Source organism: Aplysia californica, unplaced genomic scaffold, assembly GCF_000002075.1.
Source record: "Aplysia californica isolate F4 #8 unplaced genomic scaffold, AplCal3.0 scaffold00819, whole genome shotgun sequence".
Taxonomy (NCBI): Eukaryota; Metazoa; Mollusca; class Gastropoda; order Aplysiida; family Aplysiidae; genus Aplysia; species Aplysia californica.
Window position 1 is genome coordinate 45045 of NW_004798089.1, and position 17528 is coordinate 62572.

The 17528-nt window shown below is 37.8% G+C and overlaps 1 protein-coding gene across 1 annotated transcript; it reads left to right on the top strand.

The window, feature by feature from the left end:
• Positions 1-535: 535 nt before the first annotated feature.
• On the top strand, positions 536-15721 carry LOC101860931 (KICSTOR complex protein kaptin). The gene is made up of 15 exons (XM_005109820.3): positions 536-850; positions 2507-2598; positions 3038-3146; positions 4051-4108; positions 4653-4731; positions 5869-5948; positions 6968-7074; positions 7881-7985; positions 9004-9091; positions 9843-9978; positions 11546-11701; positions 12065-12222; positions 12823-12945; positions 14258-14375; positions 14783-15721. The coding sequence occupies exons 1-15, from the start codon at positions 610-612 to the stop codon at positions 14903-14905; spliced, it is 1773 nt and encodes a 590-aa protein (XP_005109877.1). The 5' UTR covers positions 536-609; the 3' UTR covers positions 14906-15721.
• Positions 15722-17528: the final 1807 nt, after the last annotated feature.

The following is a 17528-nucleotide window of genomic DNA, read 5'->3' on the forward strand; positions in this document are numbered from 1 at the left end:
CACTTCAACTTTGAAGTGTGTGTGCAGACTTATTCTCACTAACCAAATGACTGATAAAACAAATAAAAGTGTAATAAATTCAAAACAATAAATCAAAAAGAAAATAATTGACAAGAAATCTGAAGCTAAAATGGATTGGTTTTAGTTAAATATCCAACACTATTTGAATTATACCCTAATCCTTGATCATGTAGGCCTACTGACATCGCCGCTACTCTTCTCCTTTTCTTTTAAAAAAATAAAAAATATAAAAAAATGTTGTCCTGTTATGCACCATGGACACCCAAAAGGAGGGAAAAACCAGCCTCGCCATATTCGAGTTTTTATTCAACTTTTCCCTCCTTATTACCTTTTAATATTTCCACTTATGGAATCAGAATGTGCTCTCCAGAGTAAACCTGGAAGTATGTAAAATTTATAGTCTAGTATGTTCAAAATATAAGTCTATGGCTATGATAAAACTCAATGAAGGGAATGCACTCTGAAATCTTTATTATGCTACTTTCGCTTTTCATGAGCCAGGGTTGAGTTTTTCAATTGCTCTGTTTCTGTGCCTTACAGAGAATTACAGTGCCTTGTTGCGTATGTTCTGGTGCAAACGACGAAGAAATGGCTTCAAAACCACTAAAACCTTTGTATTGGACTGATGCTCATTTCTGTGGCTTAAGAGCCCAGACTAACGTGTATGGATTAACAAAAATAACGTCAAAGGAAGGTCTAACCAAATTGTTAGCTGCGTCTATCAATGGTCACTTCGTATCCGTAGAATATCAGAAGTCTTCCAACAGGTTAATCCCAATAACTCGGGAAGATGTTTTCTTCAGTTCAGGTCCTCACTCAGGACCTGCTGGTATGTTGAATGACAGTAAATTACACTATAGGGAGGAATTCCGCGGAGGGCCGGCGCTTACCGTGACAATGTCCACTGAGCAAACTACACAGAGTTAGAAGGGAGAGGGTTAGTTAGATGTTTGCTTTTTCAGTAGTTCCCACCCCGCCATTGTTATTCGCGGGTTTTGGTCCCAAGTGTCTGGGGGAATAAAAATAAGGTGGGGGGTTTCAGGGGGGCATGTCCCCCTTATTTTACCATAATTTGATGTTTTGCAGTTGTTAGGTTTGTTGGGGCTTTTTCGGTAGTTCCCACCCCGCAATTGTTATTCGCAGGTTTTGGTCCCAAGAGTAGGGGGGTTCCAGGGGGGCAAGCTTGCCCCCCTGACCTAATAAAAAAGGTGGGGGGTTTCAGGGGGGCATGCAACCCTGATTTTACCATAATTTGATGTTTTGCCGTTTTTAGTTTTGATATCTTAACTCGCTGCGCATCAAACATATAGATCCAGATGTAGATCTAGAGTCTAGATCTAGGCTCAAATAAGGGGGATGGGAACTACAGAAAAAGCTCCAGATGTTGTTGGTCCTCCGGCCCTCTGCGGAACTCTTCCTAAAAAAGCAAGTGGCTATTCTCCGGAGTCGCGCCGATCAATAGATTGATGGCTTTTCTCCGGCGTCAGGTAGGGTTTGTAATTGCACATGTCGCTTCTCCACAGCTTTCCATCTCCCCTGTCGGCATGTTATGGCTTTACACAAACACTCATCAGGGTCATCATTTCATCAAAATGCGATTCACCATAGGTGGACACGCAGCCACTAGATCTTTCTATTCAATGAAAGCTCCAGTGACAGAAGACGGAGGAATTTTTTGTGTCAGAGGCGACAGCTGCCAAAATTGAAAAAGCGCCAATTTAACAACCCTCAGTCGCACCCAGAAGTAGATCTACAAAAAGGTGCATCTGGCACTGACTTCAGTCGTAACAATAATTCCTACAACTTGCCGACGTGGGAGATGGAAAGCTGTGGACAAGTGACATGTGCAGCTATATGTGTTCGTGACACCAAAGAATAGCCATCGATCTATTGACCAGCATCATGATGCCGGAGAAATGCCACTGGCTTTAAAAAATTGTACAAATTCTAACTGTAGGGTACCCTAGGTTGGCAATATCATTGGTACTATATTCTATGCGTCTTTGAGTTGGTGATTTTTAATTGAAGTTAAAATTTGCCATTTTTGCCCCATCGCCTTAAAAGTAATGGAAATAAATCTTTATTGTGTTTTTTGTCCGTCTTGCACTTCCAAACTTTAGAACATCGTTGTTGTCCTTTTATCGAATATCTTCATTTCTTTGTCTGTCTCTTATTGTGATGTTTAATTTTTAATGTTTTGAAAAGACGTTTACTTTTTCTTGCTGTAATTCTATTTTGCTGCGCTGTTTACTTACACTCAACAAAAGCGTATATGATGACATGTGCCCTGAACTGTTTAATTAATAGAAAATCAGTACAAACCGGCAGTACCCTCAAAGAAGCGCAAGAAGAAACAGACAGTTGATGAAACAAAAATTAAAATTTCCAAAAAAAATTTCAGTTCAATTCTATTGAATCTGCATCCTTCTGCAGTTGCAGAGTTTTCAATTTTATGATAGTATTATATATTGTTTTCTTCTGGCAGGAGGCACAGAAGTGTTTGAAATTGTGTCAGTTGATGTGATCTGTAACTCTGATGGAAAGGAGAGAATCATACTGGCTATCACATATCTACTGGTAACAAGTTTTTACCACCATTTTGTAATTTTCATGTTTTAAATACTTTCTATAATTAACTGGTTATTAAAATGCTTTTTAACTTATTTTAAGTGGAAATAGCGATTTAATTTACTTTGTTTTTCCTACTGCTAGAGATACTGTTCACAAGGTGCAAGCTGTTGAAAAATCTGAAATTCTCAATTGATTTATTATCATATGACCCAGCTTATATGGATTATGAAGGTCTGGTAAAATGTTTCTACTGACGCTGAAATTGACATTGTTTTCATGAATATTATGAGGCTTTAACTCTGCCAGTTTCTTTTGACTGGCTGTACCAGTGTTTTCCGGTGAACATACTATTTTCTCCAAATCTTTAGAATTAACTGTTAAGCTAGCCTACCTTTTTCTTAAAAAAAAAAATTATTTATTTTCTTTTTCTCACTCAATTCCTCAGCTTGCGTCACATTTTGAACAGAAGTCCCCAAGTCCGCATATGAATATCTACTTTCTGCCAGAGAAAGAACCAGATGGACCATACCTGAACATCATAGATGCAGTTCCCTGTGAGAAGCCGTTTTGCACTGTTGAATAAATTTTGGATTATAAATAAATACTTTTTTTTTTCAAACGTAACCTATAAAAGAAATCCTTAGGTTTGATATCCAAATGTTGCATGAATATCTAAATAATAAAGATCACAGAACTTGAAATATCGACCAATACGGTATAAGAAGCATTGTCTGTTGTGATGCAATAGTGCTTCTGCCTTTTTTCCTGTGTATGCGTCACAATGTGTTTGTTTGTTTTGTAAGTGTTTTACGGTGCTCACAACTGCGTAAGGTCATGAGCGCACTGGACACAATGAACTTTTTCAGTTTTTTAGGAATTAATTTAGAATTTTGCTCGGGTGGCGGTTGAAACCTATTATTATCAATTTTAGGACCACCAAGGGATCTTTAACATGCGCAACTTGCACACAGGATCTCGTAGATTTTTTGCTTCTATCAGAGAGGGCTAGGGATCGGATCTTACCTACCATAACATCAGATCAGGGGTATGGCTGAAAGACATCAGTAAGAAGGAGCCAAGGAGTAGCAGTAGAAAGGCTGCAGAAAGAGTCAGGAGCCCAGAGGAGGGTCAAAAGGGGGAGGGGGCAGAAAGTGGAGACAAAAGCAGATGACAGAATATGGTTAGAGCAGGAAAGGAGGTGAAAGGAGAAAGTTTTAGAGAAGGAAATTTTCCATCGCTCTCAGGTTTCGAACCAGGGACCTATTGAATAGGTGTGTTCATGTGCTGTAGTACAACTGATATGTCCAGAAATCAATATTTTATAAAGAGACAGCACATGTGATATATACAGCACATGAGGAAGCATATTTGTTATCAATGATCTAAAAAATGATTTTGTTTCAGTTTTTTTCTCCTTTACGATGGATACTAATTAATGTTAGTATTTTTCTCTTCCAGTGTCTCAAGTACAGAGCTTGAATCTGGACTTTATACCTTTTAAACTCATGCATTTTCCGTAAGTGATGAGATGTGTGTGGCTTCCATCAAAGCATTCATTTTTGTCTTTGTTCTTATGGGAGGATGGTGTATTGTATTGAATAAAGCAAGCCAGGTGGCAGAAAAAGAAATTGTGGGCTGCCTCACAGAGGTGCAATAGCCATCTTTCACTTAGATTGTTAGTCGCCTTTAAAAGATGTATGAGCTGCTTGATATCCTTTAAAAAAGAGTATTTCTCTCAGTGTGTTGAGATATTTCATTAATTACAACTAGGTAAGTTTTTGTATTCTTAGTTTTTAGTTCAGTTTGATATATCCTGTCTTTCTATAACTTTAAGATTTATATACTTGCAAAGTGTTTGTTTAAATTGATTATGTAACAGAGACTGTACAAAATTGTAGGTGCAAAGTGGAATATAGTTATGATATGCCAGGATGTATCTATCTTATAATAATCATAGCATGTATGAAGTTTTATTTGATTTAAAAACTCCCCCTCATTCGTGCCTCCTAGCACAGTTCTATCATTTTCATTTTGACCTTTTTGCACATACCTTTTTACAGGATCTACAAGGATGATGGCAGTAAAGAAATGTGCTTTCTTCTTGGTGGAGGTGACCACAAAGTTCATGTCTATAGACAGGTAATGTTCATAGTGGACAAATGAAGTGCTTGGCAGTAGTCTTTTACTAAGAATATAAAAATTTGTGGCGAATTATGGATAGGAAAAAGTATAAGAGACGGGAGAAAGTGAAATAGAGCTATATATGTGAAGCGTGCTGACAAACTGAGTTACTTATCGGATCTGAGCATGTGTGGAAGCATTTTTAATGTTAGTATTTTTCTTTTCTGGTGTCTCAAGTACGGAGCTTGAATCTGGACTTTATACCTTTTAAACTCATGCATTTTCCATAAGTGAAGTATATGGAAATAGATACCTCATGTGAAGTTTTTACAATTTATAAGAATGAAATAATGAAATGCATGTTATACTTAAAGTAAAAGCCTCAATAGAAAAGTCTACAAATTTGACCCTTGTGTCGATTTTTCGGCATTTGTGGATTGCGAGAAGTAACTCATTTTGCCAGCAGGCCTTACATATTGAGCAAACACGGAAGAGAAAGTTGGGGAAAGAAAGATGGAGGAAGAACATTTCTTTGTTTTTATTTCTACAAATTTTGTGTAAATGGAAGTTCCTTTTCGTATTGTTTCACAACAGTTAAGTTGTCCTTGCATCGGATTTTTTTCAATTGTGTCCTCCTCTTTGAGATGGATTTTAGATGGTATGTGAAGGAGCTGAAGGTTCAAATCAATTTTTTGAAACCATTAACCAGACGCCGCAGGTCCAACACCTAAGTGAGAGATGCGCAAGTTCAGTTTAGTATCTTTAAATTTGTGGAACTCAACTTTCTTATGTTCTGTCTTTTCCATTCCAACAACTTATAAAATCTTTAATCTTTTATGTCTTTAGGAGAAACTGTAAGAAGTAAGTTTGTGTTTCTTTTTATCTCTGAATACCTTTTTTAACACAAAACTAGTAGCGCTGGCAATGTGCATTGGTCTGTACTTAATATAGCTTATTTATGAATATATTTTGGTTGTTTGAGTGGTGACGCTGGTAAGTCCAATTTATTTTCTTTCCTTTTGTTGCTTTTGACGGTATATGTGTCTTTGTGATTGTGTTTCTGTTTACTAAAACAAACAAAATGGAACATATTCAGTCTATGAAAGTTATTTTAAGAATCTAAAGTAAAGTCTCTGGTCCTGCACTCTATTACAGTCTGCTGAGAGTGAGTCCTTTTACGAGGAGCAAGAAGCAGTTGACAAGTTTTTCCCTGAATTTGCCAAGATCGATGGAGGGTAGGTAACTTCTTCCTTAGTGGTCCATTCATGTTAAGTACGACCTAAGATAGTATAATACTGGGTTATTCACTGCTTCATTTAAGATGCGAAAAAAACAAAACAAGTCTCATTAATACAAATGGCAATTGCTATACTATTCAGCATCACTTATTTTTGTTGTTAACACTTGTAAAGAAATTGTCAGATCGAAGATTGGTAGTTAAAAGCTTTTTTGTGAAATCTACCAAACACTTTATTTTTGCATACAGATTGTGAAAGACACTTTTTAAAGGGAGTGAATCATCTAGTGGTACAGCTGAAATAATAAGTTGGTGCTGGTCCTTTTGACTTTAGAATGGGTCATTATGAATACTTTGTTTGAAAATCCTGGTTTTATGTTATCTTGTTTGAGTTCATAATGTGTTTGGACCATGGTTTATGTATGTTAATGTTTGTGCGTGACATACTACCTAGTTTGAGTTCATGACGTTTATAGACCATGATATAGATGTGTGGCATCATGGTGAAATCAGACGCTCGTCAAAATAACGAAATCGGAGAATCCGGCATTTTTCCGCCAGTTTGGAAATCTTTATCTAATTTACATTATTTGGCTTAACCTCTTTTCCGTCCATATAATAACACATTTCCATATGAATTTTACTGAAAAAACATTGATTAAAGGCACAAAATATGTCATTTTTCTATTTTCAAGGACTTTGTTGCTATTGAGTTACCAAACTTTGACTGCCATTTTCCCACTTATTTCACCCCTGAAAAACAGGTGACCTCTTATCCTTCAATCACAAATATCCTGAGTTCTATTCAAGATAGATGGATATTTATTTCATATGAAGCAAGGCAAATGAAACAGCTTTCAGATGATACCAATAACTCCATATGCCAAAAAATTGACGAGCGCCTGATTACATCGAGTTGCATCACATACATATGTATATGTTTATGTATGACTTAGTTTGAGTTCATAACATGTATAGACCATGGTTTATGTATGTAAATATTTGTGCATTGTGCAGTGTGACCCAGATGGAGCTGATGCAGGTCAATGATGAGGAACGACTGACAGCCCTAGGGTTGCAGACTGGCCTGGTGTCACTCACACACGTCAACATCAAGACAAAAGGTGAGTAGACAAGACAAAAGGTGAGAAGACAAACCAAGGCAAAAGGTGAGTAGACTAGTCAAGATAAAAGGTGTGTAGACAAGACAAAAGGTATGAAGACATATATATCAAGGCAAAAGGTGAGGTGAGACAACAAATCTAGACAGAAGGTGAGGAGGCAACAGCTGTAGCTCATCAGATGTCCCAGAGACAAAAGATTGTCATTTGTTTGGTTTTTGGCTTTGTTATTGTTTGATATCTGTCAAGATACACCGGTGCATTTGGTGTGGTGGTTCGGCTCTTGGCTGTTGCACACAAAAGACTTGGCTCTAATTCTTTTGGCTTTTTTTTGTTTTCTTATTTGCGCAGCAAATATTTGTACAGTTTATTTGTATACAATAATAAAGAAGTGTCAAACTTGAAGAAAATACCATCAATTGAAAATCTGCAAATTTAACACTAGTGTTGATTTTTGGTTGATGACTCTATTCCTGGATAGCGCAAATGTTTTTGTCTTTGCTTGCATATAATTTTTCCTTTGTTTGTAGACTTCATTGTAAGCTTCCCAAGTCAGTTAGAACAGTAGTAAAGACACCCCGAGTGGTTGGCTATCGTAAATAACTATCTGTCATTGCATGTGACTCGTTATTGTTGTTGAAATGAAGATTTCAGTCTCTTGGTTCTTTCAGTAAAAAGAAATCACTTCTTCATTAGCCTTCATCTTCTTATCAGATGATTTCTAGGTACTGTCTCTTTCTTTGCAGCTTGTTTGCATCAAGTACCGTATTTCATTTATTTCTTTTCTACCTGTTGGTGAACTTCCACAGAGATCCTTAAGCGCTGGACAACTGAACTGGACAGTCCCATCACAAGCCTACAGCTCTTTACCTTATCCACAAGGGCGCCATGTCCAGAGTTTCTGGACAAACAAGGTAAGGATATATTCCAGCTTGCTTTTGCCTATTTCTGAAGATTCCATGTTAGTTTTTCTTCAGTTAAAATCTGAACAGAATTTTAGCGTATTGCATTTTTATGTGTTAAAAAAATATTTGATGTAATATATTATGTTTCCAGACCTATGAATTGAAAGCGTAAGTGCATGTGCCCTGAACTCTTGATTTGTATTCATAAAGCTTTTGGTAATTAAGTTTCTTTTGTGTCTCAGGCTGGTGTTGATTGAAATTCTGAACTGGCTCTCAAAGCATGACAAAAATTAAAGCCTGTTTCTTCAGGAATGAATAATTTAGTGTGCAGAATGAATAGAAACACCTTTGGATTGGATGTTTGTCGTACTACAACAAAGGCAGGGAAATAGAATCTCTTCATATTTATAACAAGGTGAATAAAAATGTTTGCTCAAATGTATGTATGTATGTGATATTTACTTTGATGCATCGTGTCTGTGGTTTATTTTCCCCTCTTCCATCAATCATTGTAGGGCATTAAATCTATGCAAATATCGAACAAGGCCTGAAACAGGGTTGAACATTTTTGGTTATTTGGTCGAAGAACAAGGATTTTCAATCATCATGCATCCATGGGGCTGTACACCCCTCTTTATCCCCCCCCCCCCCTTCCCGAAGGTCCAAGCACCCCCACCTCCCCCCTCACCCTTTCTTCTGTGAAAATATCACCTCAGGGTCATGAATGGTTTGTGTTATTAGTTTTTATGTAGTTGGTGCTGTGTGCTGATACCCACTTGTCTGAACAGAGATCAGTACCACTGACCGCCTTTTTCCTGTGTAATATGCTGAGAGTGTTGGGTGGTGGAACAAAATTAGCTGTTTTGAACAACTACTGAAATCCATTATATTATTTATTTTTTTGCTGTTTTGGAAAGACCTTGTTTGTTTGGGGTTTTGGTGTTTTTTTTGTTTTGTTTTGCCAAGCATATTCTTTGCTTTAAAATGATTTCTCATATTAATCAGCGAATTTTCTGACTTTCTGAAGATTTAGCCATCCCTGATGAGAAAGAGGAGGAACCTGAGGCTATCAACCTATTGGTGACGTCTGCTATTGACCCTTCAGTTGTTTTCTGGTAAGCCCTAAAGCTGGTAGTGAGATAACTTTTCTTTTTTTTTTTTTCAAACTTGTTTCATACGCATACCATCTGAAGCAGGCTGTTTTGACATAATGTTATTCAAGATGAAATTTCTCTGATGTACCTTTGCACTTCCCACTCCCACCTCCCACCCTTCGCTTTTTTACTGTTTTTAAAACTTGATTTCGTGGCATCATTATTGTCTTGATCATCTGCCTCTTTCACCCTGGAATTAGGTATATCCCCCAAGAAGGTCTCTCACCTGTCTCTGTCCTGCCATACGCCTGAGATCTGCCTGTAGTTCTCATTTCCATGTGAACCTCAGCTTTCCGCTCTTCTTCTTCCTCTTGGGATTCTATCTTGGGCCTTATCATGTCACATAATGGACTGACATTCTAAATGTATGTAGAATCCACCGCCATCTTCTTTTGTTGTTGTCCATGTCAACTGGCTCCTGTTTGGTTTTCCGCCATAATACTAGATATGGATACACTCCAGAATAGTAGACACCAAAAAGTTGCCCTGACCAGCAGTTCAAGATAATTGGTTGTAAATTTCGAGACCTATGACGATCTCAGACCTTTTCTTTCAAGGCAGGCACTGCAGGAGTCCTGGAAGAAGTTCCTCCCATGACTATAATAATAATTTTCTTAATGTCATTTTTATACCTCGCAGTCCTTCAGGAGAAAAGAGAAATCATTGATAATAATATAACGGGCCTGTCTTTTTCTTCTTCATGTCTTATTAGGGATGTTGTGTGCTGTGGGTTGTCCCAAGTTCACCACCTGCCCTACAGCAATAGCCAGGATGTTGTTCTATGCTCCTGTGTCATCGACATTGACTTTGATGGCGAGAATGAGATACTTATTGGTACCTACGGTCAGGTAGGTCAATCTTCTGTACGTAGCGGTGGTTACTGTGACAGATGACTGCATGAAACCAGTAATTATTGATGTGTATTCTTTGTTCAGTGTAGCATGCCTTTGGTCAGGCTTATTTCTTTTTTCTGGTGGACAAAATGTTTTGCAGATATCTCTCTCTCTCTCTCTCTCTCTCTCTCTCTCTCTCTCTCTCTCTCTCTCTCTCTCTCTCTCCCTCCCTGCAAACGTAATCTAACATTCTGTAGTGTGGGTATGAAGTTTTAATTTGAGCGGGGCCCAAATAATTTTTTTGCCTCCTTGCTGAAAACTTTTTCTTAGCCTTGTTTCTGAATAAGATGAATGACATTTTGCTGCATCTGTGAAATGACAAAATGTCGTGTCCCATACAATTTTAAAAATTGATTGCTTTTAATGAAAGAAAATCCAAACTCAAAACAGTGGTAATTGTTTGCAAAAAGTCAATAGAATGTGACACTTATAAAGAGAAAAAAAAATGAGACCAAGGACAATAATTGACATATTTAATGACAATACGCTGACATCACTAAGGCAGACACTTTCCCAAATGGTGTACTCTATCTACTCTGGTCTTATCTGGCTGGTCGTGCTTATAGTTTATTTTCTTTTCTTTTCTTTTTCTTTCCAGAAAGTTGGAAGGAAATGGAAGGGGTGGCAAATTTGTATGAGCAAAATTTAGTATTGTTTCCTGCAGTGAACCCCTTTTGATCATGCTGATGTTAACATAATCTATTTATTTTCTGTTTTCCTTTGCCATTGCATTGGATACAGTTTTTCGTCCATATTTTGTGGTAGAGCATGAAAAAGTGTTTTGGGGCTCTCGTGGCCAGAGGTTAAGGTGTTCGCCCCGGGTTCCAATCCAGGTAGCGACGGACAAGGGCAAAAGATCTAGGAGGTACCGTGTGCAAGTTGCACACGCTAAAAATCACTTGGTGATATAAAATTGATAAAAGAAGGCTTTGGCCGCCCCCCGGGCAAAATTAAAAATTTCCTACCAACTGAGAATGTTTAATGTGTCCTCGCTCTCATATGATCTTTTTCAGTTGCGAGAGCTGTAAAACACTTATCAAAAAATAAAAGATGTTTTAAGAAATAGCACCTTCTGTATCATAGCCTGACAGAAAAATAGGTTTTTAAGCTAATGTTTTTTATTCATGATTAACTGGCTGATTAGGAATACATTGACATTATGTTCACTTATACCTTTATTTGGGGCTGCTTACATAACTTTTGTAGGTGGTTGGTGGGGCTCTGATGTGGTTTGCTCCTTTTTTCCTATGAAACACCTATTGTCCTGATTTCTTCTCCTTCTTCTTTGTATTTGTTACTCTCTTGTAACACATCTAATCTTTAGCACTTATTTGACTTTATAGTGTTGCAAGTGCCGTAAAACTCTTACTAAAACTAAAATCTAAAAATATCTTTTCCCCAAACAACACAAAATGCAGTGTTCTGTCGTGCTAATTGGGAATGGAGAAACGTGGTCTCAATAGACTTATTTCTTTCTGGTCATTATTTTTCTTTCATCGTCTTATGCTTATTCCCACTGCAGGTTTTGTTGGCTTACAAGTTTGTCCAATATCAACCTCATTCTATGCTGATGACATCCACACCATTCCAATCGCCCATGCCAATTGGCATTAAACACACTCCGACCCCACCCAGCGACTCAGAGAAGCCAGTGAGGGGTGACTCATCGTTTGATCAGGTGAGTCTCTGCTGTTGTGATTATTTCTCATAGATGCCAGTTTGATTTTATTAAGGAAAGACAAGAGAACTATGATTCTTATAGAGTAGGATTTTTTGTGTGCATCAATGCTTTCAACTGGTGAATGTCTGTGGAGAGGGCAGGGATTAATATTCTCAAAAAAAATCTTAGCTCAGTGGAGGTCACTTGTCAATGTTTTTAAGGAATATTTTTGCATGCAGTTTGAATTGAATTATCGTTGATAGAGTGCAGGTGAAATTTTCTGTAGATGTGTGATTCATAGTTACAATGCAACATTCATTTATAACTTTATTTCTTTGTTCTGTCCTTGCAAATTGTCTTTTTGATCTGTCCTTTTACCAGTGTGATAATCGACGGCGCCACAAATCGATGGCCACAGCACTGGACAGTAGTGATGGGATGAGCAAGCTTGACCGCCACGACAGACATAAGTCAGATGAAGTCTCGGCACTGCTCGATGCTAGCCTGGTCAAAGACCACCAGATGGCTCGGCTTGTCAGGTGTGGAGATTTGGTCACAATTCCTTTTTTTTTTCTGCTTTTCTTTGGTCAGACATACCTTTTCCTGATAGTCTGTTTTTGTTCCAATTCATTATTTCCCAAGTCTATTCCTCACTAGTGATTTGAGAGTTATATGCCTGAGGGAGGGAGAAGGAGACCAAAAGAGAAACAGAGAAAGAGAGAGAGAAAGAGACTTTGGGTGTATTGCTGGATTAATGGAAGATCACAAAAGTATTTCTCATTTTATCTAAACGAGCCCAGTTAAAGAGTCTAAGAAATCCCAAATGACCCCTGTTGGGTTTGAATTTGTGTGCACTGCAATCTAATTTCTTGTCAGCTTAACCAATGGAATATTTTAGAATGCACTTGAATTCGCTTTAGGCTTGGATGGCAATACATTTGTTACAGTAAAGATACTGTTTGATGTTCTGTTTTACTGACTGCATTCCCTTCAAATTTATACTTTCTTAACTTGGAAAAACATTTCAGACAATGTGTATTAGTTGTTATTTAAGTTGAATATCTTTTACTTTGTTAAAGATGTTTCTAATGTTCTCATTGTTTTTTTCATGAGATCTGTCTTGAATATACATCCTTCAGGTCTCAGGAAAACTTAGCTTCACCACGGTCAGTCTATTTTGCTACCCCGGACCATCTTGTTTCCTCTGAATTGTCACTTCCCAGTGGCAACCTACCAGAACTGACAGAGTACCCATGCTACAGGTAAGTTTTGCTTGAACTAGAAATGTGCAGTGTGCACAGCATTTCCTCATTTGAATGATCAGTTCAGCATGGAATTTGTATTATTAATACATTTTTTTTTTCTACATAAGGAGACTTGTTGTCTTGAAAGAAATGAGATTTTTTCCCTTTTTGGAAATTGGAAGCTTCAGAAAAAGTACGTTAAAAACACTAGGGTGAAATGGGAAGTGGTTTGTACAGGTGATTGTCTTGTACAGTTAGCTGTCAGTGTAGGATTGACTATATTTTGATATTCTATGAATGGAGCTATATATGGGTTCAGAAAATCCTACTAACTTTTTGGTCGAAGAAATGAAGCTTCTTCACGTCTCGGGACTAATAAGTGTGTTGAAAATGGTGCACAATTTTGAAAGAAAGCTTCCTTTTCAGATCTTGTCTTTCCTTGTTTATCTATGTTAATTGAAAGATTTTGTTGTATAATAGCTTTGAGCATTTCAGCAAGTGTTAAGCTATGCAATAACTTAAGTTAGGTTTTTTCCATATTTTTTGGATAATCATATTCAAACTTTAGGTGGCTTCTGTAAATACCAATGCTGCACAATATTGCCTTTCTTCCCCAAATCGCCTACTCATTTGTTTATTATCATGACAGATTTTTCTCCATGTATATTTTACTTTTGTAACTTAATAGGTCCTCTACATTCTAGCAGAAGGTGTATGACCTCCTCATAATATAGAATAAAACTTTTAAGCATCTATTTTCAGATGTAGGTGTGTGATATTCATTTACTCTTACCTCAAAGCTAAGTGTTCCACCTTCTAAACCATTTATTTAAAGATAGTAGGTAATGTTAGACCTATACAGAAGAAGCTTGAATGAGTACAGGCAAAGATGAAAATGTCATCTCTATCTCACTGAGTCAGCTGAACCCCTTCATGACACAAGGTCAGTTTGTGCTGCACTGGGCACAGTTTTGGATCTCCAGGGACACAGAGTAGTGTTAGATTTAGTGATCAGTTTCTTTTAATTAGACCCAGAATGCTAATACTACTAACTATATCTAAGAGGACAAATTTTCTGTCTACAGAATAAATATTCCCGAATGCGAATATTCGATTAGTTTTACTAAATGCATCTGATAGAAGCATCTATAGCGGATGACGTACGTCATCGTGGTCCTAGCGCTTCGAAAGGCATGATGAACGGCATACATGACAGCAGCATCTTGGCTCGTTGGCCGTGTAAGAAAATATGAACTGTGTGCATCATATAGGTCTCGAAGGGGTTAAATCCATTAATCCCTTATTTCATATTTTTCATCCCCTACGGTAGACTGAAGTGGACAAAGCGTTTCTCTGACCCAGTGATGGGCCTGACCTGCGATGATGTCATGGGGGACGGGATGCTTGACCTGGTGGTGCTCACCCTGAAGGGACTGCACATCATGCAGGTGAGCCCAAGTGTACACGGCTTTCTCATTAGTTCTGGTCTCTGAGTGTCTAGCAGTATATGACTTTCTCAGGTTTTGTTTGAACAATATATATTGTCAGCATTATTCCATAAGCTCCTCAATCATTAATGATTTGAAGTTTTGAATAAATTGAAGGTAAGGAGAAAGCCCAACTCAGTACCAAGACTTGGGTTTTGATATTTTTTCACTAAAAACTAGAAAGGAAATTATCAGAACCAAGATTCCCTTTGATGTCTTTATTTGAATAACAGCTTTATGTGGAAACCTCCCGAAATAGATTTGGGTGATCATGGAATGATGCTGAGGATATACAAAAATACAGTGTGGTACCCTATTCTTTAGAGCTTGTGCTAAGTCGTTGTTTTTTTTCCCTCTCATCTGTGTAGCCGGATCTTAACGAGGTTTCTCAGCTGGTGCTGGAGCGTCTGCGTCTAGTTGTGGACCCGGGCAGCGAGGCTGACGATGACTACCACCGCCTACAGACGGAGACACTGGACCAGGCTAACTGATGATTGGGATGACCACACACCTCTGTCATGGCTGATTCAACAAGGGTGTGGGGGATAAAGAAGGGGAGAGGAGGGGAAAAAGGCAGTGGAAGAGAGAGGCAGAAAGAGAAAGAGCGAGTGAGGAAGGCACAGAGAGAGAGAGAGAGAGAGAGAGAGGAGAGGTTGTAGTTATTGAGTGTGAAGACTTGTTACCTAAGAATGTATATTTACTATCTCTGTAACACAGAAGAAAGAAAGGGGGAGGGGTGGAGAGAGAGGGACTGCCCATTTGGTATCTTGTAGCTGTTATCTTGAGCATGAAGACTTTAAAAACCTGAAAATATATGTATGTTGACTATCATGGAAGGGATTTTTTAAAAATTTGATGGCTAAGTGTGGGAGTGAAATGAATTTGAGCAATGCTCACAGAGAGGAAGAAAGGGAAAGAAAGAAGTGAGAAAAAAGAGTGAACAAGAGAGCGGGTGAGAGAGCTAGAGAGCAAGGAGAGAGAGACGAAGAAACACAGAAAAATAGAGAGGGAGAGCAAGGAATTGAGAGAGAGGGAAGACCAGAGAGAAAGGAAGAGGGAGACTGAGGGGAGGGCATGAAACAAGAGAGAGTGAGAGAACAAGGGATTGAGGAGAAAGAAGATGCAGGAGGAATGAGAGAGAAAGAGAGAGAGAGTGATGCGTATTGTGAACCTTCTCTATCATACTTAATGTGGTTGCGAAAATGAAAATGTGTGAGACTTTAATACCAGATACTCTAAAATAATCTTTATGTGCAATATAGTGCGAAGTTGGAATGGCAAGTGAATAAAAATACTTTATCACTTTTGTCTCCTCCGTGATCTTTTTTTTTCAATTTTCAAAATTAATTTAATTACACATATGCTGTTGTTATAGTTCGTGAGTGGGTCTGCAATAATGCTTATTCTGTATTAGGTGTTGCTTTTCAAATATATCACGTCTGTCTGTTTGTTCAAAATATTGACATTGTCTGTCTTTCGGTATCGGTCTCCATGTAATGTTCTCATTTTTACTTGCTTTAATAGGGACTGCTGTGAACCTTTATTGATTTCAATAGTTGTTGATCTTTAAGTGTTTAATATGAGACATGTTTTAATTAAAAGATCATTAGGAAGAGTTATTGAAGGAACATCGATATCTTACTTAATGTTATACAGGATGACTGTAAAAAACTGGTTCGAATCCCTAATTGGACATTCTTGATCTTGGGTTTTCCTGGAGTTTCTAGTTGTTAAGCTGGAAGCTGCAAATCATAAATAACCTTACAGAGTTGATGGGTGTTGAACCTTACCATATATGGTACCATACCACCCCATATCTTTCAGTTATGATACCTTGTATGACTCTTGTCGTCTATGCAGACGGTCAATTTAGCTTAAGATGATCTCAAAGTTGTCTTCATGCAGCTTCTTTCATGGCTAATTCTTCTTATGTTTGAAGCGCAGCCTCTGTCGCAGTGCTTGCATGTCAGTGACGTGATACCATATGATAATATATGTGCCTTACCATTTTGTACAACATCACATATAGTTACAACACAATGCCATACCTTATCAGGCCGCACTTAAACATATCATACCACATCAAACCATAAAATTCTGGGGTTAAATATCTTAACCCTATCCGTACCCCCAGGGTTGTATTCTTCACATTTTAGAATACATTCTAATATGAAGTTCTCTAAAACTTTCAGTATTTCTCTAAAAATCATTTTGACAGACAGCTATGCAAAGCTTACGGATCGGATTAATGAGTAAATTTCTTCTTTGGAAAGTGGTGGCACAGAGTTCCCCACATCGTATGGATTGTATAGTAAAACACGACGCAAGGATAGGGTTAAGATGTAAATTATTATCATATGACAGCAATTTGTTGTGTGACCTTTGATGTAAGGTTCTCAGGGTTCACCATGTTCACCACCTTCATTTCATTTGTGTTTGCCTTCACCCTCCCACTTAGAATATCCAACGTTTTCGCTTCTTAGATGGATAACACTGTCATTCTCCTAGCTGTCAATCAGTAAGTAATTTTTTTTAGGGTTTCAGTATGTAAGTACGCTTTTGTGCTCAGAAACGCATTTTCTCTATTTTCTAGTTGGTGGTGAGCTTTGAAAAGTTTGAATTTATTGCATGAGGTGTGTGTGGAGAGGGTTTCTTTGCAAATGCCAACCAACTAGACTGGCTGTAGGTAGAGTCGGTTGGTCTTTTGGTTTTGAAAAATTGGCTGTTATGCATGCATTCATATAATTAGCTGTCCTCAGAGAAAATTGCAATTGAAATAGCAAAAGTTTAAAAAAGTTGCAAGAAAAATTAGCAAAAGTTGCAAGAAAAGTTGCAAGACGTGTATAGCTAAAACAATGCCACAGAACTATTGGAATACATTGTTGCTATGCTCATTGCAATCAAAAGGAACCAATATGAGTTTTGTTAAATCAAAATCAGAAGTTGAATGTGAATGTCTACAAAAAAAAAAAAAAATACAACTGCATGGAGGTTGCATGGTGTACAAAAAGAGTTTGTCTCCTGAAACATGCGTCAGGTCCTTAAACTCTCGCTGACGTTGCGCAGGTGTGACCAGCGTGGTTTTGGGGCTGTTCAAATATAATCTTACACTTT